The sequence below is a fragment of the Symphodus melops genome (genome assembly GCF_947650265.1).
Source record: "Symphodus melops genome assembly, chromosome: 4".
Lineage (NCBI taxonomy): Eukaryota > Metazoa > Chordata > Actinopteri > Labriformes > Labridae > Symphodus > Symphodus melops.
Genome location: NC_136694.1, coordinates 30439187 through 30453611, shown reverse-complemented (window position 1 = coordinate 30453611; position 14425 = coordinate 30439187). Strand labels below are relative to the sequence as shown.

General features: G+C 56.6%; 1 protein-coding gene across 2 annotated transcripts in view; it reads right to left on the bottom strand.

The window, feature by feature from the left end:
• Window positions 1–241: 241 nt before the first annotated feature.
• chd6 (chromodomain helicase DNA binding protein 6) overlaps window positions 242–14425 on the bottom strand; it is a 37961-nt gene continuing 23777 nt past the window's right edge. Inside the window, exons 26-43 of one of the 2 annotated variants that reach the window (XM_079341598.1) lie at window positions 14015–14118; window positions 13731–13860; window positions 13181–13259; window positions 12291–12348; window positions 11465–11837; window positions 11177–11385; window positions 10956–11053; window positions 10183–10878; window positions 9853–10101; window positions 9522–9777; window positions 8170–9441; window positions 7945–8090; window positions 7585–7848; window positions 6326–6919; window positions 6002–6241; window positions 5769–5909; window positions 5429–5533; window positions 242–4698 (exon numbers count right to left, since the gene is read on the bottom strand). In XM_079341598.1, the coding sequence (XP_079197724.1) occupies window positions 3508–4698; window positions 5429–5533; window positions 5769–5909; window positions 6002–6241; window positions 6326–6919; window positions 7585–7848; window positions 7945–8090; window positions 8170–9441; window positions 9522–9777; window positions 9853–10101; window positions 10183–10878; window positions 10956–11053; window positions 11177–11385; window positions 11465–11837; window positions 12291–12348; window positions 13181–13259; window positions 13731–13860; window positions 14015–14118 (6205 nt within the window). In that variant the 3' untranslated portion in view covers window positions 242–3507. The remainder of the gene's footprint in view (window positions 4699–5428; window positions 5534–5768; window positions 5910–6001; window positions 6242–6325; window positions 6920–7584; window positions 7849–7944; window positions 8091–8169; window positions 9442–9521; window positions 9778–9852; window positions 10102–10182; window positions 10879–10955; window positions 11054–11176; window positions 11386–11464; window positions 11838–12290; window positions 12349–13180; window positions 13260–13730; window positions 13861–14014; window positions 14119–14425) is intronic. The other variant, XM_079341599.1, reaches the window with a different exon arrangement.

Below are 14425 nucleotides of genomic sequence, written 5' to 3'. Positions count from 1 at the left end.
TGTGTTGGAGTCACTTCCTGTTCGACCCGTCAGGAGGTTTTAATAAACCAATCAAACAGCTCCTGTGATGTTTACAAACTCTGGATTTAAATTCCCTCCTGGAACAAATAAAGTGTTTAAAGTAGATTTGAGATGAACTCGTCTCGTTCCCTTTGTAGAGTGTCAACCCTCAGCCCACACACTGACCTCTGACCCCATGATGAAGGTCGGCCCGGCTGGACAAGAAGTGGAGGTTTCAGAGGACTTTCAAAAACATCTTTATATAGCAGGTTAAAAAGTGACAAAGCAGAGTTTAACTTCCATGTGAACCAAAAATGCTTTCAGGACTTTCAAGAGTAACAAAAGTCAGTCATGTAAAGACGAGAACTATACAATAAATACATCATGAGATCCAACGCTGACCACATGTTGAGGTGACACGAGCAGACAGAACACTGTTAGAGAAGGCGTGGCGTGGACAGACGGCCTCCTCGCACGCCGCACCGCCACCTCCTTTCACCAGATGGCGTCCGAGCAGAGAGAGCGACGTGGGGTCGAAGCGCCAGACTCGTCCGGCGTGGAACGAAACGACGAACGGGCTGCTAATTAACGAAACACGAAGACGGTGGAATACTTGAAGAAGGAGACGCGTGCTGGTTCTGGTTCTGGTTCTGGTCCGGGACGCGGTGCCGGATGGCGAACAGAAGGCCTCGAGCAGAACCAGCGTGGAGCCGGATTTAACAATAATCAACTTCTGTCGTTAAACTTTTACGTTTTTACATCGTAGAGAATCAGAACTCACAGCGGGACCAAAGTACCGCACGCCATACCGCCAGGCACCACGCCATACCGCCAGGCACGCCATACCGCCAGGCACGCCATACCGCCAGGCACGCCATACCGCCAGGCACGCCATACCGCCAGGCACGCCATACCGCCAGGCACGCCATACCGCCAGGCACCACGCCATACCGCCAGGCACGCCATACCGCCAGGCACGCCATACCGCCAGGCACGCCATGAACCCCGTGCAGCGTCTCTGCACCCTGCAGAGGTTCAGTGAAGTTCATTTGACCAGGAGAGAAAACGATTTAAAAATGTTTTTAACTTGATCAGTCGTTTATTTTATTTAAGTTCTTTTTTTTTTTTATATTTTATTTCTTTCTTCTGTCACATCAACATGAACCTCCTCACACGTGTAAATTGTCAATAAAACCGATTCTGATTGAATAAGTGGTCTTGAGACCGCGTGACCACGAGGAGCGTCACGCTTCTGATCAAACAGCACGATACCCCCCACCCGCTCCTCCCCACCGGCCAGCACGGAACGATCCCAGCGTGGCGTCCACGCGGTGCACGAGCGGCGTCCACGTGGTACACGGGTGGCGTCCACACGGCGCACGAGCGGCGTCCACACGGTGCACGAGTGGCGCCCGCAGAGAAACTGTCCGGTGGTTTTTTCAGGCACTGGTTCCAAACGTTTCGTTAACTCTCGTTTGTGCTTTGACGTCTGATTGGTTGGGAATTAACGAGGTGATTCTGAGACGGCGGCGGCGTACCTTCGCACTGACCAAGGCCGTCTACGCAAACAAACACAGGAACATGTCCATATATGGAGATGTAACAGAGCGGCTATACAAACACAAATACTCGCTAAATAAGGCGTTTTACTTTGAAATATATGAAACTAAAAAAGAATATTTGGTGAAAAGGAAACAAAGAAGAATAAATTATATGGAGCCACAAACTTGTGACAAGGCAACAACTGAGACCTGTCGGGACGAGACATCGAACGTGTGCGCATGCATGCACACAGACACACACACACACACACACACACACACACACACACACACACACACACACTCTCACACACACGCTGAAAGGAAACACAGCTACAGGAACAAGTTCACAAAAAGACACTGTGCAAAAAATCCTGTTTTCAGGTATGAAAACGAAACATGACAGAATCTAAATACACACCCTGTTCAGTTCATGTACAGTACAGAAAACACACCGCCACGCCCAACATGGCGCCCAACATGGCGCCCAACATTGCTTCTGTCAAGTATTTTTTTTTCCCAATGCAGAAACAAAAAAGGTGAAAAGAAGAAAAGAAATAAAAACAGCAAATATACAGCGACAGATTTACACGTTTAAAACTGTGAATATGAAACGTGAGGAAAACACAGAGCGCCACTTCTGCATCCCTCCTCCGGAACGATTCCCTTTCTGTGGACAGACGGGACGCACGGGACGAAGACACGAGGTGAGGGGGGACGACCAATGACACGACGACTACAGGTCACGACCTCTTCTGCTGCTGGCGTACGCCACACGAGATCAAAGGCTCCTCCCCTCCCCTCGCCGTCCCGCCGCCTCGCCTGCTTACATGATACAATCTCATCTGCCTGCTGCCGCCCCCTGGTGGCCTGAAGGCGTTCCTTCTCCTTGACTTCCTCTCAAAGTGACTTTGTGTGTTTTGAGTTGTGAAAACAAAAATAAAAAAAATGTCGACATGATGAGAAACAGAAATCTCATGATTGTTCTCTGCGTTTGTGAAAGCAGACGAGCACGTTTCCTCTCCACGCCGGCGTCGCCTCCATCATCCAGGTCCAGTTCAAAAATAGAGACATGCTGAGAATCCAAAGCATCTTAAAATGACCTTGAACTGACCTGTCATGTGACCTTTGACCTTTCAGTTTCAGCACGATTTTCTGTATTTTTTAGTAAAAAAAAACTATAAACTATAAACGGATGTTTTTCTTTCATGTTTTGTTTAAAACCTCGAGGTCGGAGATATTCTGCTTTTGAACCGCGCGTTCACGTCACGCGTGGCGCCCGCTAACGTCCACGGACGCCGTCAAAGCGTCTGAGAGTCCCCAGTTCACACGCCGTGCAGACGTTCTGTCCTCCAATCAGCTGACGTCACGACGCCTGATCGATCTTTACAGGACAGTTCCTGTACCACCTGAGCGCGGCGCCCTCTACAGGTGTCCTCCAGTAACACGTGATCACGCCGCGTGGTTAAACGGCGAGTATCTCCGACCTCAGGGAGGAGACGGCGGCGCGTCACGTGTCGGGGAATGCTGGTTTAAGCTCCGAGATGAACTCGGTGGAGTGTGACGATGAAAACTGAAGATGAGAGACACAGGTGCTCGCCAACGTACGACGACCACCTCAACGCCCAACGCCGTCCCTTTGAGGTCATAAACGGAAATATTCACGCCATATATTCTCCTGCAGTGTGTGTGTGTGTGTGTGTGTGTGTGACTCAGTCTGGATGCAGAATGAAGGGGAAGAATACACAGAAGATTTCTTACACTAGCTGTTTTTGTATACAAGGAGGAGGGGGAGGAGGCGGAGCTTGTGGGGGAGTGGGCGGGGTCTTGGTATATAAACAAAACCAAGTCGAATATAATCATCATTATTAGTCATCATCATAGTAAAAGTCTTTACATGGACATGGACTGACAGACACGGCACAAACTTTACACGGTTGCTCAGTGGGGGAGGAGCTCCGCCTCCTCACGCCACCTCTCCTCCCGCCTGTCTCTGCTCCTCAGCGTCCTGCTTCTCCTCCTCTCCTGTGTCCCCCGTTCTCTCCTCCTTCTCCTCTGCCGCTGCGCCCTCAGGGTGCTGATGGGAGTCTGGTTCCTGGAGCTCTGCAGGCTCCTCCTCCGCACGCCCCGGCGCCGCGGCGTGCTCCTCAGTCAGGGCGAGACCGGAGGTGGAGGGGAGGGAGGGAGAGGAGGACGACACGCTCGCTTTAAATGTACTTTCTCTCTCCGCCTTCTCCCTCTCCTCCTCTCTCTCGCCGTCCTCCCGCCCTCTCTTCCTCCTCCTCTTGGGGCTCCCCGGGGAGCCGTCCAACGCTCCCGGAGGCATGGCGGGGAGCGCCATGATGCCGCCGTGCGGGAGGAACATGTGCGGGTACAGCAGGCTGTGCGACATGCCCGGGATCAGGAACGGGTTGAAGGTCAGGTGGCTGCTCGCGCCGCCGCCCAGATGAGCAGAGCCGAACTGCGCCCTGCTGGTGGAGGTGATGATGGCCGCTGACTCCGCCCCTCCTGCTCTTTTACTTGCGTCTGCTCCTCCTTTCTCCTCCACGCTCCGCTCCTTCTCCGCTCCAGGAGACCCGGAGGAGGCGGCGCTCTCTCTCTCGGCAGGCGTCGTCGACGAGGGGCTGGCTGCCTCAGACGTAGACGGCGCGGTTGTCGTCGTGGTAACCTTTGCAGCAGACGCCGTAGAAGAGGAGGAGGTGGAGCTTGGGTGAGGAGGAGGCGGGGCGTGTGCCATCATTGCACTGACGCTGAACAAGGCGTGCTGCGGGATCGCAGCACCATGAGGGTGTGGGATGCCGTGAAGCATCATGGGTAACATGCTCAATCCATTCTTTGTGTCTTCTGACGCCGCCGCTCCTCCTCCCGCCTGCACGGCCGCAGAAAAACCGTGAGGGAATCCGGCCGCCATGATCCCCGAGATGGGAATACCCATCCCGCCGCGGAGGTTCTGCATGGCCACCATCGAGTCCATGCTGCCGATCAAACCGCCATTCATGAAGAGAGGCGGACCCAGGCCAGAGGAGGCGGAGTCTGAGACGGAGAGGAGGGGCTTAGGCATCTCACTGCGAGGTCGCCGCCCTCGACGCCGAGAACCAGGGTCTCTGTTAACGGGTTCTGTCAGGATCCGAGAGAACATTCCCTCAGGAAGGAAACCCTGCAGGAGGAGGAGAGGAGGAGTTAAAGGTGAGGGAGGAGGAGGAGTTAAAGGTGAGGGAGGAGGAGTTAAAGGATAGGGAGGAGGAGTTAAAGATGAGGGAGGAGGAGTTAAAGGATAGGGAGGAGGAGTTAAAGATGAGGGAGGAGGAGTTAAAGGTGAGGGAGGAGGGGTTAAAGATGAGGGAGGAGGAGTTAAAGGGGAGGGAGGAGGGGTTAAAGATGAGGGAGGAGGAGTTAAAGGGGAGGGAGGAGGAGTTAAAGGATAGGGAGGAGGAGTTAAAGATGAGGGAGGAGGGGTTAAAGGTGAGGGAGGAGGAGTTAAAGATGAGGGAGGAGGAGTTAAAGGGGAGGGAGGAGGAGTTAAAGATGAGGGAGGAGGAGTTAAAGATGAGGGAGGAGGAGTTAAAGATGAGGGAGGAGGAGTTAAAGATGAGGGAGGAGGAGTTAAAGGGGAGGAAGGAGGGGTTAAAGATGAGGGAGGAGGAGTTAAAGATGAGGGAGGAGGGGTTAAAGATGAGGGAGGAGGAGTTAAAGGATAGGGAGGAGGAGTTAAAGATGAGGGAGGAGGGGTTAAAGGGGAGGGAGGAGGGGTTAAAGGTGGAGGAGTTAAAGCAGAGGGAGGAGGGGTTAAAGGATAGGGGAGGAGTTAAACAGGGAGGGGGAGGAGTTAAAGCAGAGGGAGGCGTGTCTGAAGCTGCAGCAGGACGTCTTGAGGAGACATTACTCACCGAGTGTTTGACCACGTCGGCCCAGTCCGGAGCGACAAAATACTCTGAGTTTGCATCGAGCCACCTGGAGAGCTCCTTGATGGCCGGCGCCATCGCACCTCCGAGCTGCAGGGCGAGAAAACAACCAGAGAAGAAGAATGATGATTCCTTCCTGTGTGTCTGAACCTTTTCAGCACTCAGCACACTGAAACGCCCGCCAGCTTTCCCTCAGGAAGGGGCGGGACTTCTGACATCACCTTTCTCAACAACAAAGAGGTCGACACTAAACTTAAAGGGGAGGTGCTGTGTCTCCCTTTAAACATGCTTCCTGCTTCCTGTTTCCTGCTTCCTGTTTCCTCACCCTGCGCCCGGTGCCTCGGTGCACGACGGGAACTCGCTCCTCCCCCGTCAGAGTGTTGATGTCCAGCTTGGTGGGATCTTTGCAGCGATGCCTCCTCTGCTTCGGACGCTCCACGAAACCGTGTAGCAGACCAGCTCCGGACTAGAGACAGGAAGTCAGAGCGGGTGAGAGAGAATTAGAACGCCCCCCCCGCCAACACGCTAACGACCAAAGTAACCAATCATCATCCTCACGTGAGCGAACGCCGGGAGCTCCATGCTGTATCCTGGATTCTGCCTCAGCCACTCGATCAGACCTTTACTCGCCGCCTCTCTGTCGATGGCCACGATCTCGGGCTGAGGAGGCGTCTGGGTGGGCGTGGTCGTTGAGGAGGAGGATGGCGTGGGGGGGCCTGCAGGTCGGTCTGAAGGCGAGGGGGACGGCGAGGAGGTGGAGGAGGAGACGGAGGAGTGGCTGATCACCTCCACACGGCCCTGCAGAGAGACAAACACAAACAGAGACTCTCAAGGTTTATCCCCCACAATGCACTGGGGTGTGGTCACCTGTCCTCCACGCACCTGTGTGTCGGGGAGGTGCAGTCCTCTGTTCTTGGTGAACTCAGAGTACAGCGCCTCCACGTTTCTCCTCCTGCCCCTCCTCCTCCTCAGGGAGTCGTCTCCTCTCAGGCTCCCGTTGATGATCTGCCCCGTCACAGGGTGGATAAGCCCCGCCTGCAGGATCCCCGCCATGTCGATGCCCACGGAGCCGGTCAGTGGGGCGGTGATGGGCGGCGGCGGCGGCAGCTTGTGACCCCCTCCCGGCGAGGCCACGGCGTCTCCTGCGCCACTGCTGGTGCTGATTTCTCCGGACGACTTTGTCAGGTCGATGGCCGCTTCCTGCCAGCCGTTAATCAACATGGCTCCCGTGCGGTGAGAGGGCGGGGCCACCACAGGAGCGGCCCCGCCCGAGCTGGTGGTGGCGGTAGACGCCAACGATTTCCCGGCCAGAATTTTGGCGGCGGCTGTGGCTGCCGCGGCTTCGTAGTCAAACCGCCGCCCTCCGGCTCGCTTGAGCTCGGGCAGGTAGGGCGGAGCCACCAGCCTCTCCTGTAAGAGAGGCAAGGAGGTGAGGCGCCAAGCTCCGCGCCCGCAAGCCCCGCCCCGCTGCATGTACTGTCAGGGTGGACAGGGTGGGTGAGGGGTCGACAGGAATGGGAGAGAGATGGAGGATTGTTAAACACACATATGGACCGGGACACACACACACACACACACACACACACACACACACACACACACACACACACACACACACACACACACACACACACACACACACACACACACACACACACACACACACACACACACACACACACACACACACACACACACACACACACACACACACACACACAGAAGACGTCACAGATGGTCCTCGCTCTCCGTCCCTCACACAACGTTTCCCTGAAAGTCGTGGAACGCCAACGACCTCCGCGCCTCTAGAGGTCGCTGTCACAGAGACGAGCGCCGTTAATTTGGTTTTATCTCTGATGCAATAAAAAAGAAGGAAAGAGACGCTGAGAGACGCTGACGTGGCGGCGACGGAGCGAGAGGAGCTCACGAACAAACAGGACACGTCACGCAGCAGCGCCCAGCGAGCGCGCTCTACCAGAGGACGACAGGGTCAGCTAACACGTGATTGGGTGAGACAGGAAACATGGCGTTTGTCTTTGAGAGGACGAGGCGTCTCTCTGCTCGAACCATGGCGTGAGAAACAGAAACATGGACGGATGACAGACGCTGAGGTCGGACAGGCAGCAGGTCACAGCGCTCACCTTGGGGAGTCTCGTGAGCGGCGGGGGGATGGAGAAGCCGAGCCCGGGACCGGCCTGCTGGACCCTGGCCTGGCTGTGGGCGGAGCTGGAGGCCGTGGTGGTCAGGAAGGCGGCTCGCTGCTGCTGCTGCTGAGCTAACGTGCTAGCCAGGCAGGCGTTAGCGGGCAGCGAGCCGGGCGAGTCGTACTGCTCGCTCGATGACGGCCACTTGCCCTTCAGGATGGCGTGACAGATGCTGTCCAGGCGGTTGATGATGACGCGGTCCTGCAGGGAGCGAGGGAAGGGAACAAGGCGTGAGCTAAAGACACGATGATGATAATGAAGATGATGAAGATGTTTTAAATCAAACACTCGCTCGACCTTCGGCCACTCGGAGAACGAGTACAGAGCTTTCTCCTGCAGCAGCTGGGCGATGGTCGGCTCCCTGCTGTCATGCAGGCTGTCGGGAATCTCACACATGGACATCGGAGCGGCGAACCTCGGGCTGCCGGCGTAACCTTCAGACACTGAGGAAGAGGAGGACACGTGTGAGAGGTGTCGCAGCGATGGACCTGGTCGGTCTCAAGGTGACGACTTGGTTCTTACCTGGTGTCGCTGGCCGCTCCTCCTTCACCTGTCCTTTCACCATCAGCGTCCCCGTGGCGTCCACCAGCCCGTCGGCGGGCTCCAGCTTCGGGGTCAGGACGGTGCTGTCGGCCTCCAGCAGCTCCTGTTTGCTCTCAGCTTTGACTTCGGGTCCGGCTCTGGACTCCGGGCTCTCGGGTTTGGCCTCGGGTCCGGCTCTGGACTCCGGGCTCTCGGGTTTGGCCTCGGGTTTGATCTGGGAGCTGTCGGGATACGTGGAGAAGTCCAGACGCTCTGGCTTGGTCTCCGTCTTCAGTCTGGATCCGTCTGGAAAAGCAGCCAATCCGAGCGCTTTGTTTTCGGGTTTGACTCCTGAGAAGGCGGCGAGCTGCAGGACTTGAGGTTTGGCGTCCACGCTCTCGGGCTTCACGGGGACGCTCAGGTCTTCAGGTTTGGGATCCAGAGTTTCTGCTTTGACAGGAAACTCTTCCTGCTCCGACTTCACAACGTGGGAGAGTTCCTGTTTGACCTGGGAGCTGTCGGGGTCCACGTCCTCTAAGGTCCCGGTCTTGGTCTCCTCCCTCTTGATGGGCAGGTCCTGCTGATCCTGGTCTCTGACGTGCTCCGGTAGGAGAGGAGGCTTCATGTCGACAGCGTCAGACAGCTCAGGAGGAACTTTGACGTCACGGAGGTCAGCTGGGCCGTCGCAGGTCTCCGTTTTGATCCCAGCAGACGCGTCTCCGGGTGACGCGTCTCCGGGTGACGCGTCTCCGGGTGACGCGGCGTCCTCAGACTTTGCTGCAGGTGAGGACACGGAGGCACAGGACGGATTTGCATACTGGGAATAAATGCTCTGACAGTCACTGGGTTTGTCGTGGTCGCACAGGGGAGCGCTCAGAAGAGACACACTGTCCATCTGGCCTCCTGAGATCTCGTCCACTTGATCTGCGAGCTCGCCGTCCTCGCCGTGCACAAACGCTCCAGGTGGATTCTCCATCAGCGTGTCGGAGCCTGCAGAGTCTTCCTCTCCGGGCTGATATAAAATCATCCCCTCCACCTCCTCTCCGGGCTCTTCGATCGACTCGGGACAAACCAGGCTCCCCTCCTGCTGCAGCTTCCCCAGATAGGCCTGCACGCCCTGCAGAGACTCCGCCTTCTGCTCCGATTGGTCGAAGCGTTCCTCCAGGTCTGCAGACAGCTGGTTCGATACCTCCATCGTCTCGTCCTGCGGTCCGTCGCTCGGCTCGGGCTCCATCCCGTCCATGTGTGGAGTCAGGACGCCCAGACCAGCGCCTGTGACAGGAAACCAGGAAGCTGTCAGAGAGGAGCGCCGCCATGCGGACAGCGTGATCGTTTTAAAAGACAAAAGGTACCTCGCTCTTCATCGCCCTCCTCTCTCTGCTCCTCCTCCTCCTTGTCTTCAAACTCAAAGCCGGCTCCCCCGTCCTGTCCCTCCTCTTCCTCAGGATTGGTCAGACTGTCAGTGACATCAGAGTGGCCCAGTCGATCCTGCGGGTCGGGGGCGGCGATGTCAGACAGAGAGAGCGGAGGAGGAGGGACGTAGGGAGGAGGCGGGCTCACGGACAGGTCGGTCTGATCGGCGCTGGGCTCCTCGCTCACGCCGATGTCCTGAAACGACAGAAGACAGGAAGTGAGTATTTACCTGACGCATCTCTGCTGCTCGCGCTCGCCGAACAAGCCGACCTTGAAGAGCATGTAGCTGGAGCTCAGCGGCTCCACGGCGTCTCCTGCAGACGGGTGCGAGGAGGACGGGGGGAGACCCAGACACTCCTCCAGAGTGGCTCCCTCCTCCGCTCCTCGGTCTCCCCCCTGAGCCTCCTCGTCCTCCTCCTCCAGGAAGCCCGGCTCCAGAGCCGACGGACCCAGGATGGGATCGGACTCGTTGAACATGTGGTGCGCTGGACTGGAGTGGTCTGTGGCGTCCCAGGGAGCCTGCAGGGAGACCAGGACTCACATCAACGTGGACTTACAGCAGACTCCTTTAAGCATCAGACACGTTAAAGCTCAGCGTACCTGCAGCTGATCCAGCTCCACCGAAGGCGCCATCAGACCCGTTTCCTCCGACGAGCCCTGCTCGCCTACCAGGACGTCACTCCTCAGTTTGGAGTCGAGGTCGGCTCCGCCCACTCCGTACGAGTTGAGCATGCTCTGTCCTCCTGCGGCAGAGTTGAAGGGGAAGCCGTTGAGGGCGTCCTTGGCGGCCTTCCCTCCGTGTAAACCGTCGGCCGACATGGCGTCGTGATGCAAAGCGCCGAGCTCCAGAGTCTCGTCCAGAGGGGGGCAGTCCAGGAAATCTCCCCGGGAGCCGTGCACTATCCCCAGGCTGGGGGAGGCGGGCGGGGGAGGGTGCAGGTGGGAGGAGGGCGGGGCCGAGGGGGGCACGGCGTGGTGCTGGTGGGGGTATTCAGGGGGCTGAGGGGAGTCGTACAGGCAGCAGTGAGGGTGAGACGTGGTTAACCCCGGGTGGGGGGGGTGATGGTGAGTCTGAGCGTGGAGGTGGGAGGGGTGACCCCTGACGTAGTTCCTGTGAGCCTCCAGGAAGCTCAGCTGGGGGTCGTTCAGGATGTAGAAGTCGGTGCGGCTCAAGCCGTGGCGTGCGGCCCCGATGAGGAGGTCCCGGTCGTGTTTCCCGGACTCCCACCACACGGGGAGGTAGAGGGAGGGGCGGCACAGCTGGAGGCGGGCCGAGATCAGAGGGTGTCGGAGAACCTGAGGGGGGGGAGGGGGGGGGCAGGTTAGAGAGGAGCAGGCGTAAATATCAACGTCTGAATCTTCACACGACTCACCTGCTCTCTGATCTTCCGCAGCAGCTCGATGCGGTACAACGTCCTCGCCGCTCGCTCCTCCGTCAGAGGCTCCACGAGCACGGACGGGTCCACCAACCCTGAGACACACAACGTGGAGGAGAACAGGAAACAGGAAGCAGCAGGTCGGTTAAAGCACGGAGACGGCAGAGGTGGCGTGCAGACAGTGCATGGCCCCTGAATAGGCCCCTCCCACTCCGTACCTTCTTCCTTCCTCGGAGGAAGCTTGCACGCCGTCCTGCACATGTTGACGAAGGAGTTGAAGTATCTCTCCAGGCTCTCGTCCGTCTTCCTCTCCAGTCGGGCCAGAGCTCGGAACTGAGACCAGTCGAAGGTTTTCCTCTCCGGGTCGTACACGACCCCGAACGACGACACCGTGCGGTAAAAGTCCGCCTGCTCCCGACGAGTCCACCTGAGACACGAGCCAACGTGAGCAACACGAAAGACGGGAGGAAGTCTGGACCTTCACTGATTGGACCAGAACCACTCACCTTCTCTGCCACTCCAGAAACAGAGGGTCCGGCTCGGTGGCGACCACAGTGCACCTCCTTAGCTCCTCCCCCAGCTGCCACGCCAACGGCCCCCCTGCGTGATGACCGTGAGCGGCTCCGCCTCCTCCCATCCCCATGCCGACCAGGCCGTCGTGCAGCAGGAAGTCGTGTCTGAGCAGCGGCTCGCGGCGCAGCGTGAAACGCTGGTAGGCGGTGATCAGGCGGCGAAGACGCGCCGTCAGGGCGGGGCCCGTGGGCCAGAGGGGGCGGGCCTGGACCACGTGGAGGGCAGCCACGCCTGTACAGGTTCCGGTGGTTGTCGTGGTGACCAGTGTGGCGTCCTGAGCGCACAAGTCTCCGGACAGCTGACAGTCTGTGGAGGACGGACAGAGACGAGGTCAGAGGTCGACTTGTTAACACGGGTACAAAGAATGACCTCGCTGTCACGTGTCACACACGGCGCCTTCAAGGAGCTAAAGAACAAACATGTCAGACATCGCCGTCGATGACCTAACGTTCCCACGGAGACGGAGAGAAACTATCCAAACTTATTGGACACATCGGCTCCCGGCGCTCTGCGGGGTCGAAGGTGAAAGTCATGAAGACTTGAACACTGGGACAGGAAGCTGGAAGCCTCAGAGGTCAGGAAAGGTCACGACCTCTTTGATTTACAGATTATAACGGTGCAGGTTGACACCATGCTGACACGCCTTACTGTCAATGACTCTTATCCTTCATCCAATCAGAACTGATGACTCATTAACCCCCCCCCTGCCCCCCCCCCCCCCCCCCCCCGTACAGTGTGTGTGTCAGCAGCAGCTCTCACCTGCTCCTGTGCTGTCCGGTTTGTCCGAAGTGTCCGTGCTGGAGCAGGTTTCCTCTCCCTGCAGGATCAAACAGAAGTGTGCATGATCACCACAGATCCAACACGTGTTCACATGTTCACATGTTCACAGAGCAGACAGAACACGCTAACACTGAACATGAGTCTCTTGGCTCTCACAGAGAAGACTTCATGAAATGTTTCATGTTCTAACAATTATGTTTAAAGAAATCTGTAAGCAGCCTCTCTGAGAAGAGTCCATCAAGGTCAGGATGTGACCTCAGGATGTGACCTTGGGATGTGACCTCAGGATGTGACCTTGGGATGTGACCTCAGGATGTGACCTTGGGATGTGACCTCAGGATGTGACCTGGGGATGTGACCTGGGGATGTGAACTCGGGATGTGACCTCAGGATGTGACCTGGGGATGTGACCTCAGGAAGTGACCTGGGGATGTGACCTCAGGAAGTGACCTGGGGATGTGACCTCAGGAAGTGACCTGGGGATGTGACCTTGGGATGTGACCTCAGGATGTGACCTCAGGAAGTGACCTGGGGATGTGACCTGGGGATGTGACCTGGGGATGTGACCTTGGGATGTGACCTCAGGATGTGACCTGGGGATGTGACCTCAGGATATGACCTCAGGATGTGACCTCGGGATGTGACCTCAGGATGTGACCTCAGGATGTGACCTCAGGATATGACCTCAGGATATGACCTGGGGATATGACCTCAGGATGTGACCTCAGGATGTGACCTCAGGATGTGACCTCGGGATGTGACCTCAGGAAGTGACCTGGGGATGTGACCTCAGGAAGTGACCTGGGGATGTGACCTCAGGATGTGACCTCAGGATGTGACCTCAGGATGTGACCTCAGCATGTGCTTACCTTGCTGCTCTCGTCTCGGTCCTCTCCTCCGTCAGCTTTGCTCTCTGCGTCGTCCTTGGTCTCCTCTGGTTTGCAAACACTGAAAGGAGGAACAGATGAGAGTTGTCGACCTCTAAACTAACTGGACTCTAAATCTTCACAAAGACTCTGAGTCTGCGTCTGAACACATTTTAAGAATCACAGTCTTTGTATTCCACTTGAGCTGAGCTGTGATATCTTTGGTAAAGTTTCCAGAGGAGGGAAACGTGTCTCTAAAGAGTCATCCCTGACTTCTTCTTCTGCGGATCAAACGGATCAGTGTAAGAGCTCCTCTTCATCGCTCAGCAGCCAGGAAACACGATTAACACGCCGCCTTTCGGCGCTCTGGATTTTGAACATTGTGCAGGTTAAAGTGAAGAAAGTGAAGAAAGTGACCTGTGTGGTTTGAATTTGCAGCTTTTGTGAGGGAACGAGCGTCCAGCTTTCAGAGCTCTGCTCAACGTTACGGCTTAATTTAAACAGCTGAGCGTGCGTGTGTGTGTGTGTGTGTGTGTGTGTGTGTGTGTGCTACCTGTCGGCCAGCTCTGCAGGCCCCTCCCCTCCTCCCTGTTCAACAGACAGCGCGGTGACGTCAGGCATCCCCACTCTCTCCAGGAAACACAGATCTGCATCGGCTCGCATGGCGTTGTAGCGCTCGTAACCTGCCCGAGAACACACACACACACACACACACACACACACACACACACACACACATTTAAATAAGGACTCTCCATCAGTCACATCATTTCACATGGCTTCATGTTTTCATCACGTCAGTAAACCGTGAAGCTGCTCGTCTCCAGCAGCTCTCACCGTGTTTGTGGACTCCAATCAGCAGAGACTTGTCTGCGTCTGCGTCCCACCACGACGCCGGGATCTCGATGTAGTCGATGTCGGGGAGTGACACCTCCAGTTTACTGTAAACACACACACAAGCACACACACACACACACACACACACACACACACACATTAGTCTGTGCAGTCAGCACGCTGAAGTCCCGAGCAGACAATCAGTGAAGACATGAATCTGTTTCAGGTGTCAGGACAGATCTGACCTTGTGCTCGACCTTCTGGATCCATGTGATGATGTTACTGTTCAAAGTCTCATCATGTCTTCTTTATTTTGATTTTTCCGTTGTTAACTTTTTGTACCTTTAATGTCATCTGTCCTCTATCTTCTCCGGGAGCCTGGCCCATGAGGACGCACGCCTTACTGAGACA